General features: G+C 35.3%; 2 protein-coding genes across 4 annotated transcripts in view; both read right to left on the bottom strand.

Moving 5' to 3' along the window:
• osbpl3a (oxysterol binding protein-like 3a) overlaps window positions 1–6,195 on the bottom strand; it is a 28,338-nt gene extending 22,143 nt beyond the window's left edge. For 2 of the 3 annotated variants that reach the window (XM_051873325.1, XM_051873326.1), the window contains exon 1: window positions 5,848–6,195. The gene's annotated coding sequence lies outside the window, so the exon portion shown is untranslated. The remainder of the gene's footprint in view (window positions 1–5,847) is intronic. The other variant, XM_051873324.1, reaches the window with a different exon arrangement.
• Window positions 6,196–17,780: 11,585 nt separating this feature from the next.
• npvf (neuropeptide VF precursor) lies at window positions 17,781–19,250 on the bottom strand. Its single transcript, XM_051873146.1, has 3 exons — window positions 19,113–19,250; window positions 18,168–18,541; window positions 17,781–18,002 (listed from the first exon to the last, which is right to left on the bottom strand). Exons 1-3 carry the CDS (start codon window positions 19,242–19,244, stop codon window positions 17,918–17,920), a joined length of 591 nt encoding a protein of 196 aa, XP_051729106.1. The 5' UTR covers window positions 19,245–19,250; the 3' UTR covers window positions 17,781–17,917.
• Window positions 19,251–23,435: the final 4,185 nt, after the last annotated feature.

Here is a 23,435-nt window from a genome sequence, read left to right as displayed (position 1 = left end):
CATAATGGCAGTGCACGGAAACCACCTGTTTGAAGCTCAGAAAAGTGCATCCATCCATCATAAACATACTCCACAGTCCACACAGCTCCGGGGGGTTAATAAAGGCCTTCTGAAGTGAAGCAATGCGTTTGTGTAAGAAATATATCCATATTTAACACGCTATAAAGTAAAATAGCTAGCTTCTGCCAGACCGCCTTCCATATTCAACTTACGAAGAAAGTGTAATGCCTCTCGCAGTTCAAAATGCTTACGCTATGTCCTACACCTTCTGTATTCAACTTATGAAACAGCGTTTTTTTCGTAAGTTGAATACGGAAGGCAGTCTGGCGGAAGCTAGTTATTTTACTTTGTTAAATATGGATATTTTTCTTAAACAAACGCATCGCTTCACTTCAGAAGGCCTTTATTAACCCCCTGGAGCCATGTGGATTATGTTTATGATGGATGGATGCACTTTTTTTTTACAAGCTTCACAAAGGTGGTTTCCGTGCACTGATATTATAAAGCTTTGGAACATTAGGGTGATTATTAATATAACTCCGATTGTATTCGCCTGAAAGAAGAAAGTCATATACACCTGGGATGGCTTGAGGGTGAGTAAATCATGGGGTGGTTTTCATTTTAAAGTGAACTAATCCTTTAAAAATGTAAAAGCTTATTCTTGTATGGTTTTGATGCTCATACACATATTTTTAAATGTAAAGTATAAGTGAAAATGGCTCAGCATATCTATGTGTATTAGGTTATTAAAACGTAAAACCTCATTCACATAGTTTTGATGCTCATACCCATATATCTTTGATGTAAAGTATAAATGAAAATGGCTCAGTATATATTTGTGCATTAAATTACAAATACAAAATGACCCATTTTGTGCATTTGTACAATGTGTGAGCTTACAAAACAATGTATAATATATCTGCATTTTCTGTCCAAGTGTGAATTGAAGAAAGCAGGTGTGAGAGGTTGATACCAATACTTCCATTAGAACACAATAAACCTGACTGGACCACATTTTTTGGAGGGTTTCATGACACTTTAATTTGCAACACAATCCAAAACTATAGAACTAAGAGTCTAAATAAGAAAATATTATCTTACTTTTTTAAAATTTGCGATTTTTATAAAGTCAAGGTTTTTATAAACAGTCTGTCCCACTCACATATACACACTTATCAAACACAAACAAAATGTCCCACGCAAACACAACTGGCGAACTACTTCAGAGTGACCACAAACTAAAAATGACTTTATATACGTCCACACCCAGCGACACACACACACACGTATGTAATGTTTACATACACTGTTAAATCTTCAGGTTAAAGCATTAAAGAGGGAGTATGTTGATAGGAGAAATAGACAGAGCGAGAGAGTGACACTACAGACTACTAATGCTCAGGTCATTTGAGTCACCAGGGCAAATTTGTGGTAAATAGACAACCGCACACACACACACACACAAAAAAAAAAATCTCCTCGTCCGCTCTTGCCGTGGGATAAATATGTTGTTATTCCACACAAATGCACAATTTTCTGAGCATTCACTTGCTTGCATCTTTTTAAATTAATGTATGTTTGAGAATCTGGGTGTAAATACCAGTAACTCTAGTCAGAGTTTCCAAACTCAGTCTGATTTTTGTTTAGTTTGCAGAGCCAGACTTGTCTAAAGCTAGACTGAGGTATGTAGACAAGAATGCGCACGCGTACGAATGCATGTTGGTGTTTAGGGAAAAATGAATTCCTGTGGTTTTGCATCCCTGCGTTTGTACATACTACAAACATTTCAGCAGGAACTGCCCTGCATACTAGGTTGTAAATATATGGTTATTTACATTTCAGCTAATCAGGCATAAGGTGTTGCTAAAACACAGTTATGCTTTTTATGAGTTGCTAATCAACACGTTTGAAAGGAAACTCTCCTAAAATAGGTGAAGTTCCCTTATCCCTTGACAGGAAGATATGCAAATACAGAAAGGCAGGGCTTTCCTTTAACCCTTTTCTTTCCTATTATTATGCTGACAAAAGATTCAAAAGACAGTCACAGCGATAAGCAAGCTATAGCGATGACGCAAACTAATATATATATATATATATATATAAAAATTCAATAAATGTATTTAAAAGAATTTAAACAACGGTGTCTTTTATCACACTTTTTGTTATCGCTTTTTTATTAAAGCATTAAAACGTTCAAGGCTGTGTGGTACAGTGTATTTTCGCTGATTCTCCAGAAGGAAACACGATGCATTAAGAACCAGGGGGTGTAAACTTTTTGAATTTGAAAATCAAGGTAAATTGTACTTAATTTGTCTTCTGGCAGACATGTAAGTATCTTCTGTAGCTTCTGAAGGTCAGTACTAAGTGAAAAAATATGATATAAGAAAAATGTACACATCTTCATCCTGTTGAAAAGTTTACACCCCCCTGGTTCTTAATGCATCGTGTTTCCTCCTGGAGCATCAGTGAATGTTTGAACCTTTTGTAATAGTTGTGTTTGAGTCCCTTAGTTGTTCTCAGTGTGAAAAGATGGATCTCAAAATCATAGTCGCTGCTGTAAAGGGTTCAATTATGCAAAAGATACTGGAAAACCAAAGAATGTGCGGGACCTGGAGGATTTTTCTGAGGAACGCTGAGCAGTTTAACTGCTCAGGACAAACAAGGGACTCATGAACAACCATCACAAAACAAAAAACAACCGTGGATCATCCAGGTAACGACACACAGTATTAACAATCAAGGGTATGTAAACTTTTGAACAGATCATTTTAATAAATTTAGCTTTTTTGTTGTTGTTGTTGTCGTCTTGTGGACTATATGTAAGCATCTTTTATGTAAAATATCTTATTCTGGACAGTACTAAATAAAAAAAATAACATGCATTTTGTATGATCCCTCTTATTTTGTTTTATATATTATTATATTTTCAATATTTTTTTTAAGTCTCTTATTCTCACCAAGACTGCATATTTGAACAAATTACAGTAAAACTGCAAATTATGAAATATCATTACAACTTAAAATAATATTTTAAATATAATATTAATATATTTTAATATGTAATTTATTTGTGTGAATGTCAAAGCTGAACTTTCAGCAGTCATTACTCCAGTCTTCAGTGTCACATGATCCTTCAGAAATCATTCTAATTCCATTGCATATGGGTGTAAGTGTTCTTAGGCCCCGTTTACACTAGTGCATTTTTCGTTTTCGAACCTTGAAAACGGAGACTTTCGAAAAGGCTGCAGTCCCTGTTTTAGTTTGAAAATGCTGGGGTTGCGTTTCAGTATAAACGGAGACTTCTGAAAACGATGGCATGGCTGCCCACGTTCGCTCTGCATATCCTTGACGACCGTGTAAACAATAACATGGAGACTGAACTGCAATCTTTGCTGGCTTTGTTGAAATTTTTAGCAGCCACTGTGCAGTTAAATGCATGAACGGTCATGTGACATGCATTTTCAGCTGTATAGTCAAAGAACTTTGGTGTAGTGTAGACGGAGATCGTTTCTGAAACGCTGTGGAAACGCCACTGTAGACAAGAATCATTTTCATTTTAAAAAGCCGTTTTAAAACGAAAACGCACTAGTGTAAACGGGGCCTTATATGGCTGTTGGGTTGGGAAAGAGAGGGGGTGTGTTCTTTGGTTAAGTTTATTTTCATTTAAATTTTGTATTGCATACGTCATTCTTTTTAAAAAATAATGAAGAGAATTGCATAAAAAGAAATTCTTATATCCTGATTTGGTGCTTTTATTATTATCAATGTTGTAAATATTTGTCCTGCTTAATATTTTTGTGGAAACGGTGATTATAATTTTTTTTTTTCCCTGATATACTCACAGCAAAGTTCTTTTGGTTCTTCACCTTGGGGTAAAAAAAAGTTTGAAATACGCGAGCAGCAATATACTGTTAGCGAACATCCTGACTTCCCTGATCCCTGTTGTAGAGTGGTACATTCTGCATGACATTGAGCACAGGTTGCCTTGTCTCATGAGGGTGAGTAACCTATGTTGTAAACATAGAGAACGCCAACACAGGATGATCAGAGTAAGTTGTAATGCCAAACAAAACAAACGTCAATGGAAAGTGACATTGCACATATGAAGACTGCCCCTGTATATTACATGTCAATCATTAACACCACATAACATAGTCATTACAGTAAATGGGCTGTAGGGAACAAGGGCACAGAAGCATATCAAAGATACAGTTATGACAAATACAGACTGATCTGAGGATAGATTAAAAGGAGTAAAGGTTGTTTGACTTAATGAATAATGTGCAGTTTATTGTGGGTTTTTCCAATAAAAAGTGCAGTTAACAAAGCAAGTCGTGATGTCATAAGCGGAAAACCAACATAACCCCTGGCTTGAGCTGTTTGAAAGATGCTTCAGTCACATGATTTAGTAAGCATGATCTCACAGGGGCAATGAAAGCTTACCAAATGAAGTATATTGCTTAGATAGCGGCCTACACAACCACATGTATCATATTGTGTCAAGGCTAACAATAAAGAGTCAATTTCACTCCCTTTACTTTGAGTCTCCTTTACTTCCTCAGATGCCACTTGACATCTACTATAACTTTGAAGTCTGAAAGAAGGCCACAGATATGTTTCATAAAAGGTATTGTGTGTGGCTCTAAGATATAAAGCAGTTTGTTTTATCATAATATTGTGCAGAACATTTGGGAAAAACCTATTAAAACAACTCATATGCCAAGCAAGTCATTTAAAAGCCACCTAAAAGCACCATGAAAGTCCCACTAAACCAGTGATAGTGACGACAATATGACAGGGAACCATGTTTGATGATGTTCCTCCTTGTCTAATAAATAAATAAATAAATAAATAAATAAAAACTACATAAAATGTGGTGTCAAAGGATAACGCAACACAATACTTCCATTTATGGCGCAACATTAAAGTGGAATACATTGTTAAGCAGAATGACAAGGACAACCTCAGTAACCTTTCACTTTCATTGTACGAAAAAAATGCAATGAAAATGAATTGTAACTGAAGCCATCAGTCCCTTACATTCTGCCTAACATCTCCTTTTGCCTCCACAGAAGAAAACCATACAGGAACAACATAATGGCAAGTAAATGATGACAGACGTTTCATTTTTGGGTGAACTGTCTCTTTAAGTCAATAAAATCATTTTAAAACCTTAGCTACACTACACTAAAGCCAACTTAATATAATGATGGGTTATTTTGATGTTCCCAGTTCTCTAACGATAAATAAACTACAACAACAAAAAAACTACATGTAATGAAAATAAAAGTATACACAATATTTGCATTCGTGGCGCCGTCTGAACTCTTGTAAGCAATGTGGGTCCTTTTTTGTTGCCACAGCAACGCGATGAGCCTAAGACTCTGACCAAACTGATCAATCACAATGTAAAAGAGACCATACAAATAAAAGTGAATTGTGACCGAGGCCTTCAAACACCTACAACCTCTCAACACAAACTGAAAAGCTTGAGGTGTGTTAAACAGTGAGAGAATTAGAATTGGTAAAGGAAAAACTAAAATTAGGCCCATCGATGAGTCAGTCTATCCGTGATGAGGACAGGATGTGTTAGGGTTTCTAAGGCGAACGACACTAAACAAACGTTGATTGGTGATCGAGGCTGAGATATTAACAAAACACACTTCAATAGCCTATTCATATTTTGGATGTACATTCACAAACTGTCAAAGAGACGTTTCACATACGGTAAAAGTGGCTATGAATCAATTACAATACTTCTCTTACAACAAGCTAGAACTTCTTTTATCATTCAAATACATATACAAATGTCTCCCTGTGTAAAATGAACACAAACTCAGTGCCTACCACAGTTGCCAGGTTCAGAGTGACAGCGTGGCGCGGCGGCTCTGTCGTCGTGTCACCGACTGCACACTTATAAAAACGCCTTATCAGCACATTTATACTTCAGACCAAGTGACTGTCACCAGGTTCACCATCCCTGTTCTTGTACCTGCCGAAGTCAGATCTTAGGTAACTTCGCTTCTGAGAAGATTATCGCGAGCGAAATGTCCGTGACGCACCGCTGTAATCCGAGAGTGAAGGGGAAGGTGGAGGCGACGGCGACCGCAAGTTTTAAGTTTACTGTTTCCAGCTCAGGTTTGAACCTCGAGCTGTGTTTTGAGTTCCGCGGTGAGGCGAGCAGAAGGGGGGTGGGCCATCATTGTGATTGACGTTTAGAAAGCAAATGAAAATCCACTAAAGAGTGGCATGTCGCCCTATCGAGAGACGGCATTTTAAAACGCAACAGAGACCATTACGTAATTCAGGTACGACCAGGTAAGCTGTCTATCTATCCATATATCTGCCTGCCTGCCTGTCTTTTCTTTCTATTGTTCAGTCAAATGTATTGAACCATGAAATGTCTGCCTGCCTGCCTCTGTATGTCTATCTATCTATCTATCTATCTATCTATCTATCTATCTATCTATCAGCTGACCTGGAGAATAACCACCTGACCTCTATTTTGTGAGTGCACCGTAAGTTATAATGAATGGAAGAGGGAATCTATCTTCCATCCACTGCACATCAGCATGGTGCTATGATTAATTTATGTAGGTATACAAATCTGCTCCTTTGCATGTCATCCCAGGGTTGCCTTAACAACATAGGTTTTAGTTCATTGCCAACACCCATCTACGCTAGAGAGGTAATCCTCCCTACAGTGGAATTTACCACACCACCCTTTACGAAAAAGAAGTAGGCTATACTTCAAGTTTATTTTATGAAGTAAAAGTAATGCTAAAGTATATTTTTGAGTATACTTTATGAAGTACTAATATCAATGTACTAGTAGTAAACTTGTAAGTGTACTATTTCAATACTGCTTGGGACTAAATTGGCCCACTTTTTAGTATATAAAAGTATAAGTTTAAGTGTATTATAAGTGTAACAGTAGTAAACTTTAAGTGCACAACTACTTCACAACTATGTTTCTCATTTGTACTGCATCTGTACTACAAGTGAACTTATAAGTATACTAGTAGTTTACTATTTTAATACTTGTAGTACATTTTTTTTCAGTTTATGAAAGTACACTTTGAAGTGTAGGCCTCCTCTCAGTAAACTACTAGTTTAGTAGTTTTATACTGCAAGTATACTTGTAAGCTTTCTTTAGCTGAACAACATCATACTTATTGTTTGCTATTTAATTTTTTTTATTTTACACTTTAAGTATACTACTATGTTCCAATTTAGGTATTTATTTTTATACTTGAAATATACCTTTAACTGTACATTAACTCTTTCCATTTTAAAAACATTTTATTCTAGCTAAATGCATACTTTTTTTTATCAACACTTAAATGTGGGTAAGATTCATATATAAAATTGCAAAAAAGCTGAGAAAATTGCATTTTTGTCAGAGACTTTTTGTCTGGATCAGATTCAGAAAGATGATCAAAACACAGATGGAGTAGATAGAGTCCATCAACACCTCCAAAACTTCAGTCGTTTCCTCTTCATGGGTTCGACATTTCATTTATTAGCATTAGGCAGTTTTGATTTGTATGCTGTTTAATGTTTGATGATCGCATTGTTTTACATTTGCGTAAGCAATCTTCTATCAATTGTTTCTGCTTCTGTGTTTTGATCCAGAGATTCTGAGTAGTGAAAACATGGTGAAAACATGGATAGCCGGAAAATTCTGTCAGTGGCAGGGAACGAGTAGTAGATTTGAAGTAAATTACTATACAAGTGGACTTGCCTACACAAAATTTAAGATACTCAGAATAAGGAACAAATTTGTTTTCTATATAAATCAATGTTCAAACAATGTAAGTTTATAAGACAGTATCTAAAACTATGTGAAAAAAGTATTTAATAGGCTACTTAATCAAAAGATTAAACACAGCTACAAGCCAAGTATACTTAGAATACTTAATTGTACTTTCAAGTATATCTCAATCAAAAGATTAAGTACATATAGTCTAAATATACTTAGAGCTTTCTGTCATTATAAGTCAAGTACACTTAAGTGCAATTTTAAGAGTATCTCTGAGAAGTACATAAAGTCTCTTTCTGACAAGTACATAAAGAGTAGACTGAAAGTATACTTTCTTATTTTTTTCGTAAGGGCACTGAACCTGACTCAGGTATGTTTTAGAAGAGAAACACACAGACACATTCACACGCAGTGCAGTGAAGTGTGAGTGACATCATGCTGTCAGCTCTGGGAAAAACTAGTGTTTTCCCATGACAGTGGGCAACACGTACAGCATGCGGAAAATATGACACAATAGATGCTTTCTCTGTTATAACATTTCTTATTTGCTATATTTTACTTGCCTAATTGTCTATACTAATGATATTAGTCATGTGCCATTGTAGAAGTTTAGACAATTGGAAATTGAAATAGACTTAATAAGACACATAATTAATGACGGACTTCTCAGAAACACAGCTTTATTTAGAGGGATCATCTCGAGAATTAAAATAGTATTTTGGCAACTGCGAAAAGATAGATTAAAAGATCTATATGATTTATGTTTTTATTAAGTGGCTGACACATGAAAACAAAGGAATACACATGGTAAAATAAGTGCACTAGTGTTTATATTGTCTTTAACTTAACAGTGTAAATGACTGCTTCAATGTCTAAACTGATTAAGATTTATTTAGGATTAAACTGACTGTAGATTATGAGCATAAACATCTTCCTTCACTCTGCCCAATTCTACAAATCAGGCACCAGTTTTTGACTCTAAAAAGGCCTAAAATACAAGTTACATTTTCAAGCGTATAATGTTAAACACATCTTTATTTATACACATACAACACAACAGCAACATAGTGATAGTAGGCTACTTTACATAGGCAAATATGTGGCATTTTATCAGATGGCAAAAACCATTGAAAACTCAGGTTGTAAACTTTAAGTTTTATAAATGTACAAAGCTTTCAATGAAAAGTCCAAAAATGGGAGCATGACAGTTCTCATACATCATCAATTTACATAATCTGAACATGTGACTTACAAATTGTAGTCCATTACTGATTCCAAATTACATGACAAAAATAACGTAATCCATTACATTACACATTTTAGGTAATATAATCGGACTACTTTTTGATTACTTTTAGATTTCTTTTGACCTAACTCATTCACAAAATAAAAAGAGAAATAGAATATATTCCATTCTTTGTCATCAACAACATGAAGTGCTTTAAACATTACATTACGTTTTCCCAAACTGGGGTTTTGTGAGTTTAATGAAAAAGCTAATAATTAAATAAATCATAAAAAATTAAAATCAAAATAAATCATTTTAAAATTAAAAATGTATACTAAAAATGTGTTTGAAAGAAGAAACGTTCCAAAGACAGCAATACATTGTTAAATTACTCACTGATAATTCATCAGAAGTTGTTTCGATATGCAGTGTTGCAATGTTGAGAAACCACTCCTTAAATGTGAAATGATTTCTGTAAATCCTGGTATCAAATGCTTCATGGCCTCTCAATTTACCATGTAATTATAGCCACCTGACTGGCTGGTGTGTGTGCAATTTTGTGTGTGCAGTTTCACAAAACTAGAAGACTTCCTGAATGCATATAAATGATATGCTTTTAGGAAATTTTAAAAAATGAAAAAGAAGAATTAGGGAGAAGCAATAAATTATGATTTACTGCCATTGTGAGAATAACATGTAGGCTAATCATGTAATCAATAAAAAAGTAACTGTAGTCTGATTACAAGTATTTTAAAATGTAATATATTCTAATTACAAGTACTTAATTTTTGGAATCTGATTATGTAATCCAGATTACATGTAATCAGTTATACCCACAGGTGACTAGTTAAACACTGGGCAGGTGTGTACCCATGAACTACTACTGAGGAAACAGTGAAATCTGGTGGTGGATTGGAGAATTGTTAGGTCCAGTAGTTAATCAGTAATATTGCATTGTTATTAAAGGATTAGTTCACCCAAAAATAAAAATTCTGTCATTAATTACTCATCCTCATGTCGTTCTACATCCGTAAGACTTTCGTTCATCTTCGGAACTGTTTTTAGTACCTTTATGGATCTTGAGAGGTTCAGTGGCTTTGCTCTCAATGGAGGCCTCACTGAGCCATCGGATTTCATCAACAAATATCTTAATTTGTGTTCCGAAGATGAACGAATGTCTTACGGGTGTAGAATGACATGAGGGTGAGTAATAAATGACAGAATTTTCATTTTTGGGTGAACTAACCCTTTAAAATTCATTTATGTGAATTATTTGTTATTAATAAAATATTAATCATGTATGTTAGCAAAATGTGTTACAGGAAGCATGTTTTAAGTGGATGTTGTGAATTTCTTCAAATATGTTATCAGATCAACTCTTTCCTTCTTCTTACGGATCCCTGCAAAAATCATTATGGTCCCTGGAATGTACCTCTTAGGGTTCTCTAAGTACTCCATAAGTGTATCTTCCTCCCAAACAATACCTAAATAAACCAAAGCAGTGCTAAAACCTTTCTTGTTTTTAATTAATTTCATTACTGTGAAGTGAATTAAAACAGAATGAACATAGTTAATTAATACAGTAAGGCTAATTGTGTGGTCACAAATGTATCCAAGTTTAAACTGAAAGCATTACGCTTAGAGTATGCACTCTGCAACTACCTGTTTGTCAAGATCAGTGACAGAAATGGCTTGATATAAATGTAAAAAATTTTTTTAAAGAATGTTCACATGCAGTGAAAGTAAAATAGCTTGCATTTTCTCAGTCACATGTTTCCTTGGTTGTTTTTTTTTTGTTTTGTTTTTTGCCCACACTCACCTTTCTCCATGTTGTCCTGTGTGTAGAAGTAGCCAGGTGCTTTGCCAGTCAGGCGACCATAGCAGCCATGTAGGTTTGGGCCAACTTTGTGCTTGCCACCAGCCTCAACAGTGTGACACTGAGAGCATTTCTGAACGAAGAACTTCTTTCCTTTCGCTATGTCTTCTCCCATTTTAATGTCATAAATGCTCACAACAGATGGATCTGAAAAAAAGAGGATATTTTATTGGACAACAGTATACGATGCAGGTAGGCTATGTGATTATACAGAAATTGATTTTTAAAAATGAATATTCACTGGAGTAAAACCCGTCAGGAAATTACTTATCTCTCTCAAATGAACGCGGGATACGTGATCCATGAACATCGATACTGAATAAAACAACGAGGATATTAACTTTTGTACGTTTAACGTTTTGTATAAGGAAGCGGAATGTAGCCTATATCTTAAAATTTAGGTTAGGTTATACTTAGGCTATAACGCCGTAACTCAATTAGTTTCATATTAATCTCTATTTATTCGAGTGTTTTGAATGACTGAACTCGTGCACTCACCTCTTCTGCGCTATGCAGAGCCGGTGTTGTGCCCAATTTCGACTCCCTGCCAAATTATTACCCCCCTCGTTGAAGTCGTTATCTGATTGCCTAATCCTAACCCCACCCCTAATCCTAACCCCTCCCCCACACCTAATCGTAAACCTACCAATACTAGGGGGGGTAATAATTTGGCAGGGGTAGGAATTCGACACCACCTGCCCAAGGCATAAGAGAACTAAGCGACTGCTTAGGGCCCCCGTGGCCACCAGGGGGCCCCCAAGAGCACATGAAATGACAGCTTGATTTTTACAGCGCACTTTCTATCATTTGCAGTTCTGTGCCTCCGTCACAATACTGTACAACTCGACGTGCATTCGCATTACAGCGGTAGAGTTACACTTACGGGATACTGCACTTTTTATCAATCACAAAAATTCATTATTTGCATGTGCTTTAAAGCCTTGCCGGTTAAACATTTCATTCGCGTGCTTGTCTGACATGCGCTTTTTCCGAGCGCGTACACCAGAAGCGCGCACACTAAGCCTGCCAAACAGTGTCCGATTAGTGGACTTTATCTTTCGCGTCTGATTGCACTAATAGCTACTGTCAAATACACACAAGGTTTACATAAACACAGTTGGTTATGTCTAAAGTGAAAGTAATCAGTTGAGAGAAACAGAAGCTTAATAATAAACATGCTGCCCCTTGTCCGGCTAAGAGGGATAGTTCACCCAGAAATGAAAATTCTGTCATTATTTACTCACTCTCAAGTTGTTCCAAACGTGTATTAATTTCTTTCTTCTCCTGAACAGAGTGAACACACAAGAAGATAATTTGAAGAATGTGCGTAACCAAACAGTTGGTGACCCAAAAAGTTTCTTCAAAATAACTTTTATGGTCAACAGAAGAAAGAAATTAATTCAGGTTTAACCCTTAAACAGGCAGTGTGTACCACAGGATACATACTCTTTAGTCTCTTGAAAGAGGCATGAGAAATAATTTTTCATCCAAAATTCTGTTATCATTATCATAGTCTGTTTGGAGTATGTGGGTCACATGACTTGGTTAAAATTTTCTGTGCTCGTTTTGTCAGTTTGACCTAAAGCCAACATGTCCACCCATGGTGCTGGACATTTTGACTTTGTAGAAAGTAGGCATATATTAATCTTACTTTTTTCAGCAAAAAATGCAAAACAGCTGCTAATATTAATTGTGAACATTGTCTTAAGATGTTGAAAAAGAAAATTAAGTTATATGTACCGCATAACCGCATAATACATTTTATATTGTTATCTTGTTAAAGGTCCATCTGATCTGTTCATTTTATGTCATCATTTAAATATTTAACATAATACTATCTGTTTTGTACATTTACATTTATTTTTCATATAAGAAGATACTGTTTATCTTAAGTTATTTTATCCGAGGGGCCCCCAAATAAAATTTTGCTTAGGGCCCCATAAAAGCTTGGGCCGGCCCTGGCACTATGAATACTTAAGTGTTATGTTAGAATCATCAAACGTGTAACTCGTTTAAGTTGCATGCCATGGATAGCTGGCTTGTAACCTTACACCATTTTTCAGTTCTCAGTTTTTAGTACTCAGAGTTTCAATTAAGTACAGTTGTCAGTTTTCGGTAGGCCTACACAGTTTTGTAAACAATTTCATAATATTTTAGATGCACTTTTGTTAGGCATTTGTTTTCAATGAAATTTGGGGGAAGAGAATTAACTCTAATGTATGAATTGTTGAGGGGTTTATAAACATTGAGTAATAAAGTTGAACAGAAATAAACATGCTGGAGTCATGAGGAACAGCCAACACAATCTTGCATATGAAATTATATCAAAGTATGAACTAACTTGAGCCACATGTATGCTTACACTAGTTGTAATCAATGACAAAGTGTGTGTCAGGACACAGACAGAGGCAGAGGGGTAAGTTAACAGATGTTTATTTGACAGAGGCACGAACACAGGTAAACGGAGGATGCAGGTGAGTCAATGAACAAGCACTTTCAGAACAGTCACTTAGTTGATGGATAACAGATGTTTGTCTTTGCAGGTGAAGGAATAGACGTGGAACGGAGAACTAGAGACGGAAGATGACAGGATGGAGACACGGGAAACTCAGGTGAGTAGCGGGTGAGGAGTCCAGGTACGTATGACGTGACCAGACAATGATGTGAGGGAAGTGAGAGTCTTTATAGTGTCCTAGATGATGACGTGCAGGTGCAGGTGATTAGTACTCGGGAGACTGTGAGCGAGTGGGTGGAGCGTGGAGATCTGGTGATGATACGTTGGTGTTGGTGGGTGTTGGCTGTGACTCTGTGACAGTGTGCTGTCCCAGTCACTCAAAAGACGTGTCCCAATCATCCAAATATTACCAAAATTATCTGGTATTTAAAGTGTCAAAATATCACGTGGTGCGACCGTCCAGCCATAACTTCTGTTTTGGAAATGTCTTTCAATTTACTCTAAATTTATTCAAATTCATTTTCTGCACTATTTGGCATGATTTGTTTTGTAATCCTGTACAAAATTGCAAAGCATTTGTATTTATATTTCCATCATAATATACAAACAAACTTTGTCTGATGGTGTCCATTTTATGAAATACTAGCGACCATCAAAAAACTACCACTTTGGGACTTTCATGTTGAAATCCATTCAAAGACAAGAAATTGCATCATATACCAATTTGCAAAGGACCCATGGAAGCAGCAAGCAGGTTTGTAACTCTGTCTTAAATTTGGAAAAAGATAAACTTTTTAACGACTGGTATGTAGTTACCACATTTGGATATCATGTGGTATGACCTCAAAAAACAAAAAACAATGAATATTAAGTTATTCCTGCAAATATATACTTTTATTACAAAATTCATAGTGACCTTTTGTAAGAAGCTAGCTTGTTTTGTTTAGGTGGCCAATTCTGTGCCAGTAAATTTTGACTGAATTTGAAAATATTATGTGGTGCCACCTAATATCATGTAATGCGACCACTGCAGAGTGTTTTCCATTATAGATATATCCTAGATTGATTTTGTGCTTTTATATACATAAAGTACTTTATTTTAGTATAATTTGGAATAGATTTTTATGCAATTTGGGTCATTTTATAAAAATATTTCAGACAGTTTATGTTTGTATTCTACAATATGAGAAAAATGCAAAAAAAAGAAAAAAAGAAAAAGTTTAGAGCATGTAATTTTAGTTTGGTAATTATGCATTTATTAGCAAAAGTAAAAACAAAGTAAAAGCCGCTGGCCATAAAACCGCTGGCGTGTTAATTCTGACCCTGCAGCAAGAATGGAGTTACACCTTGCTAGGAGAAGAGTGAAATGTTATTACAATTTAAAATATCTGTTTTCTGTGTGAATGTATATTAAACTGAAATGTATTCCTGTGATCAAAGCTAAATTTTCAGCATCATTACTCCAGCCTTCAGTGTCACATGATTCTTCAGAAATCATTCTAATATGCTGATTTGCTGCTCAAGAATCATTTCTGATTATTACCAATGTTCATATTTTTGTGGAAACTGTGGAATACTTTTTTCAGCAAAAAATGCAAAACAGCTGCTAATATTAATTGTGAACATTGTCTTAAGATGTTGAAAAAGAAAATTAAGTTATATGTACCGCATAACCGCATAATACATTTTATATTGTTATCTTGTTAAAGGTCCATCTGATCTGTTCATTTTATGTCATCATTTAAATATTTAACATAATACTATATGTTTTGTACATTTACATTTATTTTTCATATAAGAAGATACTGTTTATCTTAAGTTATTTTATCCGAGGGGCCCCCAAATAAAATTCTGCTTAGGGCCCCATAAAAGCTTGGGCCGGCCCTGGCACTATGAATACTTAAGTGTTATGTTAGAATCATCAAAGGTGTAACTCGTTTAAGTTGCATGCCATGGATAGCTGGCTTGTAACCTTACACCATTTTTCAGTTCTCAGTTTTTAGTACTCAGAGTTTCAATTAAGTACACGTGGTGTGACCGTGACCGTTAAGTACACGTGGTGTATCACGTGGTGTGACCGTCCAGCCATAACTTCTGTTTTGGAAATGTCTTTCAATTTACTCTAAATTTATTCAAATTCATTTTCTGCACTATTTGGCATGATTTGTTTTGTAATCCTGTACAAAATTGCAAAGCATTTGTATTTATATTTCCATCATAATATACAAACAAACTTTGTCTGATGGTGTCCATTTTATGAAATATCATGCGACCATCAAAAAACTACCACTTTGGGACTTTCATGTTGAAATCCATTCAAAGACAAGAAATTGCATCATATACCAATTTGCAAAGGACCCATGGAAGCAGCAAGCAGGTTTGTAACTCTGTCTTAAATTTGGAAAAAGATAAACTTTTTAACGACTGGTATGTAGTTACCACATTTGGATATCATGTGGTATGACCTCAAAAAACAAAAAACAATGAATATTAAGTTATTCCTGCAAATATATACTTTTATTACAAAATTCATAGTGACCTTTTGTAAGAAGCTAGCTTGTTTTGTATAGGTGGCCAATTCTGTGCCAGTAAATTTTGACTGAATTTGAAAATATTATGTGGTGCCACCTAATATCATGTAATGCGACCACTGCAGAGTGTTTTCCATTATAGATATATCCTAGATTGATTTTGTGCTTTTATATACATAAAGTACTTTATTTTAGTATAATTTGGAATAGATTTTTATGCAATTTGGGTCATTTTATAAAAATATTTCAGACAGTTTATGTTTGTATTCTACAATATGAGAAAAATGCAAAAAAAAAAAAAAAGAAAAAGTTTAGAGCATGTAATTTTAGTTTGGTAATTATGCATTTATTAGCAAAAGTAAAAACAAAGTAAAAGCCGCTGGCCATAAAACCGCTGGCGTGTTAATTCTGACCCTGCAGCAAGAATGGAGTTACACCTTGCTAGGAGAAGAGTGAAATGTTATTACAATTTAAAATATCTGTTTTCTGTGTGAATGTATATTAAACTGAAATGTATTCCTGTGATCAAAGCTAAATTTTCAGCATCATTACTCCAGTCTTCAGTGTCACATGATTCTTCAGAAATCATTCTAATATGCTGATTTGCTGCTCAAGAATCATTTCTGATTATTACCAATGTTCATATTTTTGTGGAAACTGTGATATATTTTGTCAGGATTTTTTGGATGAATAGAAAGTTCAAAATAACAGCATTTATTTGAAATAGAATCTTTTGTAAAATTATAAATGTCTTTACTGTCACTTTTGATCAATTCAGGCCTTATGTGTCCTTGATGAATTAAAGTATTAATTAATTTTTTCTAAGTCAGCTTAAATTAAATGGTGCACTTATGTTTGTGATATGATTTTTTAATATTAAAAAGTTTATAAAATTTTTGTTCATGAAAATTGTGTAATTTTAATAAAATCTGGTTTAAATCTATTTTTTGTAGGTTATAAAACTGATTGTTTATTGATCTCTTTAAATAGATTTTTAATGATATTTAAGGTCTTCATGTCATTTGGAGCGACCACACATCATGTGGTGCGACCAATAATAGCAATAACTGTATTAAATTAAAAATAAAATATCTAATTTCTGTAGCTGAAATATGAATCACTGATACAGTATGCTTAAGTGAATGGTATTTTTAAAACATTTTTTATCAGTTTTATGCGATTTACAGGAAAGATAAGTCTGTTAACTACTTAAGAAGGCAACTTCTTGAGGTCTGTAGCTATTGACTCTAAAGAAAGTTGGCGACTTCTGCGCACTGTGCGCCTCAGCATGCGCTGACCCCGCTCTGATTTTACGTGGCTTATGTCTAAGTTGCTATTCGTCCCAATTGCTTCCACTTTGTTATGATACCACTAACAGTTGACCGTGGAATATTTACTAGTGAGGAAATTTCACGAATGGACTTATTGCACAGGTGGTAACCTATCACGGTACCACGCTTGAATTCACTGAGCTCCTGAGAGCGACCCATTCTTTCACAAATGTTTGTAGAAGCAGTCTGCATGCCTAGGTGCTTGATTTTATACAACTGTGGCCATGGAAGTGATTGGAACACCTGAATTCAATGATTTGGAGGGGTGTCCCAATACTTTTGGCAATATAGTGTATGTGTGTTTGGCAAATAATTTGGCAAATGCAATGTTGCACTGTTCCTCGGCAACCTGTATGCCATCCTGTAGAGAATCAACATGAAACATTCCAGTTTATTAATGAGTCTTTTAATAACACCTCAGTCTCATTAAACATTGTACTCTGAGTGCATTTGCAGGTGAAAGCTGAGTGTCTTTTTTGCAGAAACAAAAGGAACATTGATGCATTTATGGGTGTTGGATTGTTTCAGTATGTTTGAATATTTTTATGTATTTTTATTTTTTATAATTATATGAATAAAGCACTCTCACAACTATAGTGTTACTTATAATTTGCTTTACTCAATCAATTTACAAGCAGGCAAGTACAGATGCAAATACATAAAAAGAATAGGAAATTCATAAAACTGGCAAACAAAACATCTCTCATAACCCGCTGTTGTTTTTATGGGCTTCATTAGTCTAAAGCTGTGTAATCTGTGTTCTTTACACTTTCTTCTGAGTCTTCTATTGTTTCAAACATGTAGTCGTGGAGTTGAGTCCTGTGAGAGAAATCAAATAAAGCAATTTGTGTTATACAGAGGACTACTAATTTTATAAAAGTAGTAGTTGGTTTTTGTTACAGTTATTATATATATACATGATTATAGAACAATACCCAATACACTTTTGGTGGGTGTTTAATATTTCCAGAAATATTAAACTACCTTTCTTTTGGAAATGGTGATTCAGGTGTACGTGTGTACAGAGTCAAGGCACGAAAAGGGTCTAAAGCGAATATGTTCCTCCTCCCAAACCTTTGCGGGAGGGTGGCTGAGGGTCCAGTCCCTGAGCGCACACACATGGTGCAGGATCGGCCAAAACGCTGAGGGAGGTTGATGGTGGACTTGGGAGCACGGTCACCTGTGCTCGCCTGCGCATCCCGTCCGAAGCGAAGGGGGAGGTTGGCATGCAGGTGTGCTGGTTTTGCCATTATGGGTTGAAGTCGCAGGATAGTGGGAGAGCTCACACGACCGCTGGTTGGGGCTACATTAAGACTGAAGTCTTCTATCTCCAGACTCCGGGGAATCTCCTGAGCGTTCTTTGACAACAAAAATGTAGAAGAAGAGGAAATGGTGAAAATCAGCAGATTCATTTATCAATGGACTAACAGTGTACTGATACACAGTCACTGATGTCAATTTCAAACTAACAAGTTTGAAATTGTTTGAAACAAGTTTGCGTTATTATGATTTTATTTGCCTTTATAAAATCCAATTTAAAATTCAAAGCAGAGGTTCAGAGGGTGTTTACAGTAGCTGGTCCTACAATTATTCACATTTCACATTTTTTACACTGTAACAAGTGAAAATGTGAGGAAATATTTCTGCCTGCCCTGACCCTCAAAAATGTTTCTTATTGTAATCAGGTTTATTCAATAATATTATATATGAAGACAGATAAAAAAAAGGCATGATAATAATGATAATAATTAAAATAAAAGTGATGTATTATAAATTAATATTTTTTTTTACATTACATATTACATTTTAGGCAAACTATTTTGACAGTGCATTTGCTCTATATCCACAATTTGGCAAATATGGTATGTTCCAAACTATTTTAAGTAAAGGAAACTCATATTAGAAAAAGAGAAAATATAAAGCACTTACCTCTGGAAACTGTCCCCATGTAAACCTATTAGGATCACTGTCTCCTGGAAGTGGCAATCTGAGAGCAGAAACCTCGCTCATGAAGCTGCTCAGGATGCCGAGGGCTAAAAAGAGAAGAGTGAAGTAGGACATCTTACAATCGTTCACTGAAGTCCACGCACATCACAGGGTTTTTATACATTTGGCCATGTGCAAATAAACATACTCACAAAGACATTCCTTATAATGTTCTCAGCATTGCATAATTAATAAGCACGCACCTTCATTCATTCATTCACTAATGACCTTCTTGAGTGTTTCATAGCAACAGGTAACAGGTCTAACTGAAAAAGGAGCAGAAGTCCTTGCAAAGGTGCCTTAGGTTTCTTAAGATGAGGATTATTTTTTAAAGTGTTCCAAATGACTATGATTTGATAATTAAACGCTTAATGTCATGGCTGGTTTTGAAAAATTGGTGGATTACTGAAATTATTTGATGGCTAACTAACCTTGTTGAGGCCTTATAAACAGAGGAGAAGTGAGGATAGGTCAACCAAAGAGTGTGTAAAAAATCTCCTGGAAATGTGCACCCACCCTATATGACTAGTCACTAATGTGCATTCAAATGCCCAACAAAACCTAATAGGGTTCGCTCTAAATTAGCCAGAGAAGCATTGCATATCTCAACAGTTCAAATCAATTCATTATGCAGCTCACCGAGACCTCAATTACCACCACATTCAGATTGAAGTGTGTAAGTAAGAATGGTCTGGTAAAAGATGCATGACACATGAGCTTGAGTAAGATGTTGACATGCTGGAAATGTCTGGATGAGGTGTTGTAGGTCACAGAGCAGCTCTCATGAATGGTTTGGTATTTTATTCCATCAAAGAATATTTACTAATTACCATCTGATATGCAGATAACATAAATAGCAGTGAGGGGTAATGCCATATAAATTCTGTAACCAGTACTGTTTGGAAAAGTCATCTAATAATCTGTAGGCTAGTTTATTAGTTATGTTAATAATCAGCATGTAGCTGAAAGATATAGGCCTACATAATGCTCCACTGTCTTCAATGTAAATGTAAAAAATATGTCTCTTATATATGTCTGAAACTGCACATTAATGATAGTAGACTATAATTAGTTACAAATGCGCATAGCACATAATTTTGTAGGTAAAACAGTAAGGTAAACAGTAAGCTAAATGACGCATTATTTGAATGTTAGCCTACAGTCTATATGCTGCTAAGCGAGAATGTAACACTCAAATAATGCGTCATTTAGCCTAATGTTTAGCAATATAAAGTACAATAAATTAGATATTTGGTGATAACTAACCGTAAATGTCAATATTCTACGAGGAGTTTTTCTTTTGTATTTTTTTCAATCTTGCAATAGCTCTATTAGCTTAACCCTTGGTAGCAGTTGCTTCACATTGCTATAGTGATATATATTACAAACATTATCAAGTGGTTTGAATGAATTCATTTTAAACTGAACGGTCTTTAATTATACGCTTTATTTTGAAATACATCGATTAAACAGCTTTCTGGGGCGGTCACTACATACCTTACCCAGCAGGGGGCAGTGCAACATTATAACATGTGTGATTGAGACAAAACGTGTTACATTACAAGCTTTCAATTAGGATTGTGTTAAGAGATTAATATAATTAATTCTACTTAATATTATATATACATGAATAAGTTAGTTCAAATTAAAAGGAGAAAAAGACTGAAACGATTGCAAATTAATATGATTTGTCATGCCTGTTTCTATATAGTATGGGGGGGAATGCTGTTTTCAGGAAGTAAGCTTTATTCGTTCATAACTCTCAAATTACTACAAAAATTTCTGCAACGCATCCAGTGGCTTTGTTTTCACCTCAATGTGCCATTTATCAGCTAATAAAGTCAGCATGAAATGGAAGTTGTCACTATTGATTTTTTTTAGTGATTTTAAAATAATAATGTGGTTGTTTTATTTAGATGGTTAGAGGGAGGATGTAGGCCAAAATGTCTGTGCTTTCAGACTTCAGCTAACCAGTCCCATTGTATTTTTTCCCCATCCTGTCAGCTCCAGCCGATCAAAGACCTGAACAAACAACCACCCTATACGCTCAGACAAGGGGTGTAGATCCCTACCACAAGACCTTAAGGTCGTCCAATCAGATGTCTGCCGAGGTCAGCATGTTTCTGCCAATCAGGAATGAAGCTGAAGGTACTGATGAAGGATCAGGAAGCCTAGAAAATGGCCCCTAATGACAGAGGAGGGGTGTGTTCACACATTTGTGTTTTAGCATGCTGCTATTTACGTACATGCTATATGTGATTGCTTTATCTGACATTTGCATCTGTAGCTTTGAACTTCAGGCCTCTGCAATCATGCAGGAGTGCAAGGGACATAAGGAACATAAAAACCGAGTGGACGAGATATTAGCGATAGAGTAGCGATAGTGTGACTCCGCCTACATGGGGTCTTGAACTTTGATCTCTAGTCTCCTCTCTCTGCAGATTCCTAAGATGTGGTTGATGGCAGTGATAGGGTCGAGGCCTGGCATGATGGCCGGTAAAAAGGGCAGTCAGTGTGGGAGGATGACCTTTAACCTTTCTACGAAACTGAACTATGACCCCTAAGCTTTGCCTGAAAGGGACAACCTGAGCAACCCCCGCTGTTAAAACTGGACATGAATATACTGTCATCGCCTCAGCTACATGCCTCACAATATTGCAATACAGTACACACACACGATAATATTATAATAGTCTAGATATACAGATAATTATTTTATGTATGTTGTTCAGTTTCAAGGCACATTGTATGCAGTTAATCTTATAATGTTTTTGAATTTGTAATGGTAGGCCTAAAAAGAAATGTTTCAGGGAAAATATTATTAAAAGACTGTGAGGAAAGTGAAAGGGATAACGCAGGGTCATTCAAGGCTTAGCTACTTGATTAAAGTGCAGTTTGTCAGATAAACACATGGCTGAGAATAAGCAACGTTTGTGCACGCCAGACGTGCACGCCATACACATGCTGCCATTTCCAGCAGACTGTATAAAAACAGTGAGAGACAGACTGTGAGAGACACTTGACAATGGAGACGCAAACTATCCATGAACTTGAGCTGTAGTTAAAACTCAGGCTGACTGATGACAAACAGAGCACATGTAAGAGAAGTTGCGAAACACATCACATCCTAAATGATTAACATGATTAAAAACCATTTATTATATATTTTTATATTTTAAAACAGTTTTATTATAGAATTTTAATTCAATTGTTAAATTCAATAAAAAAACTATTTTTAATCATTTATATATTAATGTTTGTTAATATTTGATTAAAATGTTAATATAGGATTGTATTTAATTATTTAAATAAATGTAAAATAATTATTATTTCTTAATTAATTTAAAAAATATTATGTTTACCTGTTTTATTTGTTTTAAATATTTGAATGCTGTGCGTTTAGAGGAGGTAAGGAAAAACGAACTAAATCCTCTTTCCCATTCTTTCTTCCACACACACACATAATTACATAGAGGTACGTCTGCACTCAAGTCTCTAATTCTTTGATCTCCTAAATCTCAAACACTAATTCTCCACTGTTGTTTTTACATTTTGTTCTTGACAGACTTTCCATCGCCAATCCTACAAGCATACTACCAGACCTTTAAATCAAACCCCATGGATCCCTGTACAAGTATGTGTTTGCTTGGACTGTGCAGTCAACTGTCTATGGCATTTTCCCACTGTGTAGTGATAACATCAAAGTGTTGAAAGGCACATTCTCAACTGTTGGCACCTGCCAAATGCTTGAATGAAAATCGCTCTGCTACTGTGTTGAAAATAATTGGGACTGAGTGAGAAAAAGGATCTAAATAAAAAACAGCTGAGACAAAAAACTCTAATCCCTATTGACATTTTGAAGCGGCTCAGACAAATAAAAATCAGTGAAAGAATCTCTCCCTTGATTGAAATTTTATGAATGAGTTGAATATTTCACCAAAAGTAACTAATACATGTATATAGAGATGCAAACCATGAAATGTCTGGATAAGTCTCGCTGTGCACAACTGGTAAATTATACTGCAATGTTTTTTTTTTCTGTCAATTAGTTGGTGTTCATCCGAAAGCTGTTTCTCAGTCTACAAAATACTAAATGTTATTGCCACGAACATTTAACTACACTATAGATGATCAGACTGTCAATCATCCTGGCAATTTAGAACATCTGGAGCTGACAAACAGATGAAAGTTTAGCAGATAGATCTCGTAAAAGAAAGATGAATGGTCTATATGCATGCATTATCACCATTAATCATAACCAGATTA

The sequence above is a fragment of the Ctenopharyngodon idella genome, chromosome 19 (genome assembly GCF_019924925.1).
Source record: "Ctenopharyngodon idella isolate HZGC_01 chromosome 19, HZGC01, whole genome shotgun sequence".
Lineage (NCBI taxonomy): Eukaryota > Metazoa > Chordata > Actinopteri > Cypriniformes > Xenocyprididae > Ctenopharyngodon > Ctenopharyngodon idella.
The sequence above is the reverse complement of the archived record's forward strand: the minus strand, read 5'-3'. Positions and strand labels throughout refer to the sequence as shown.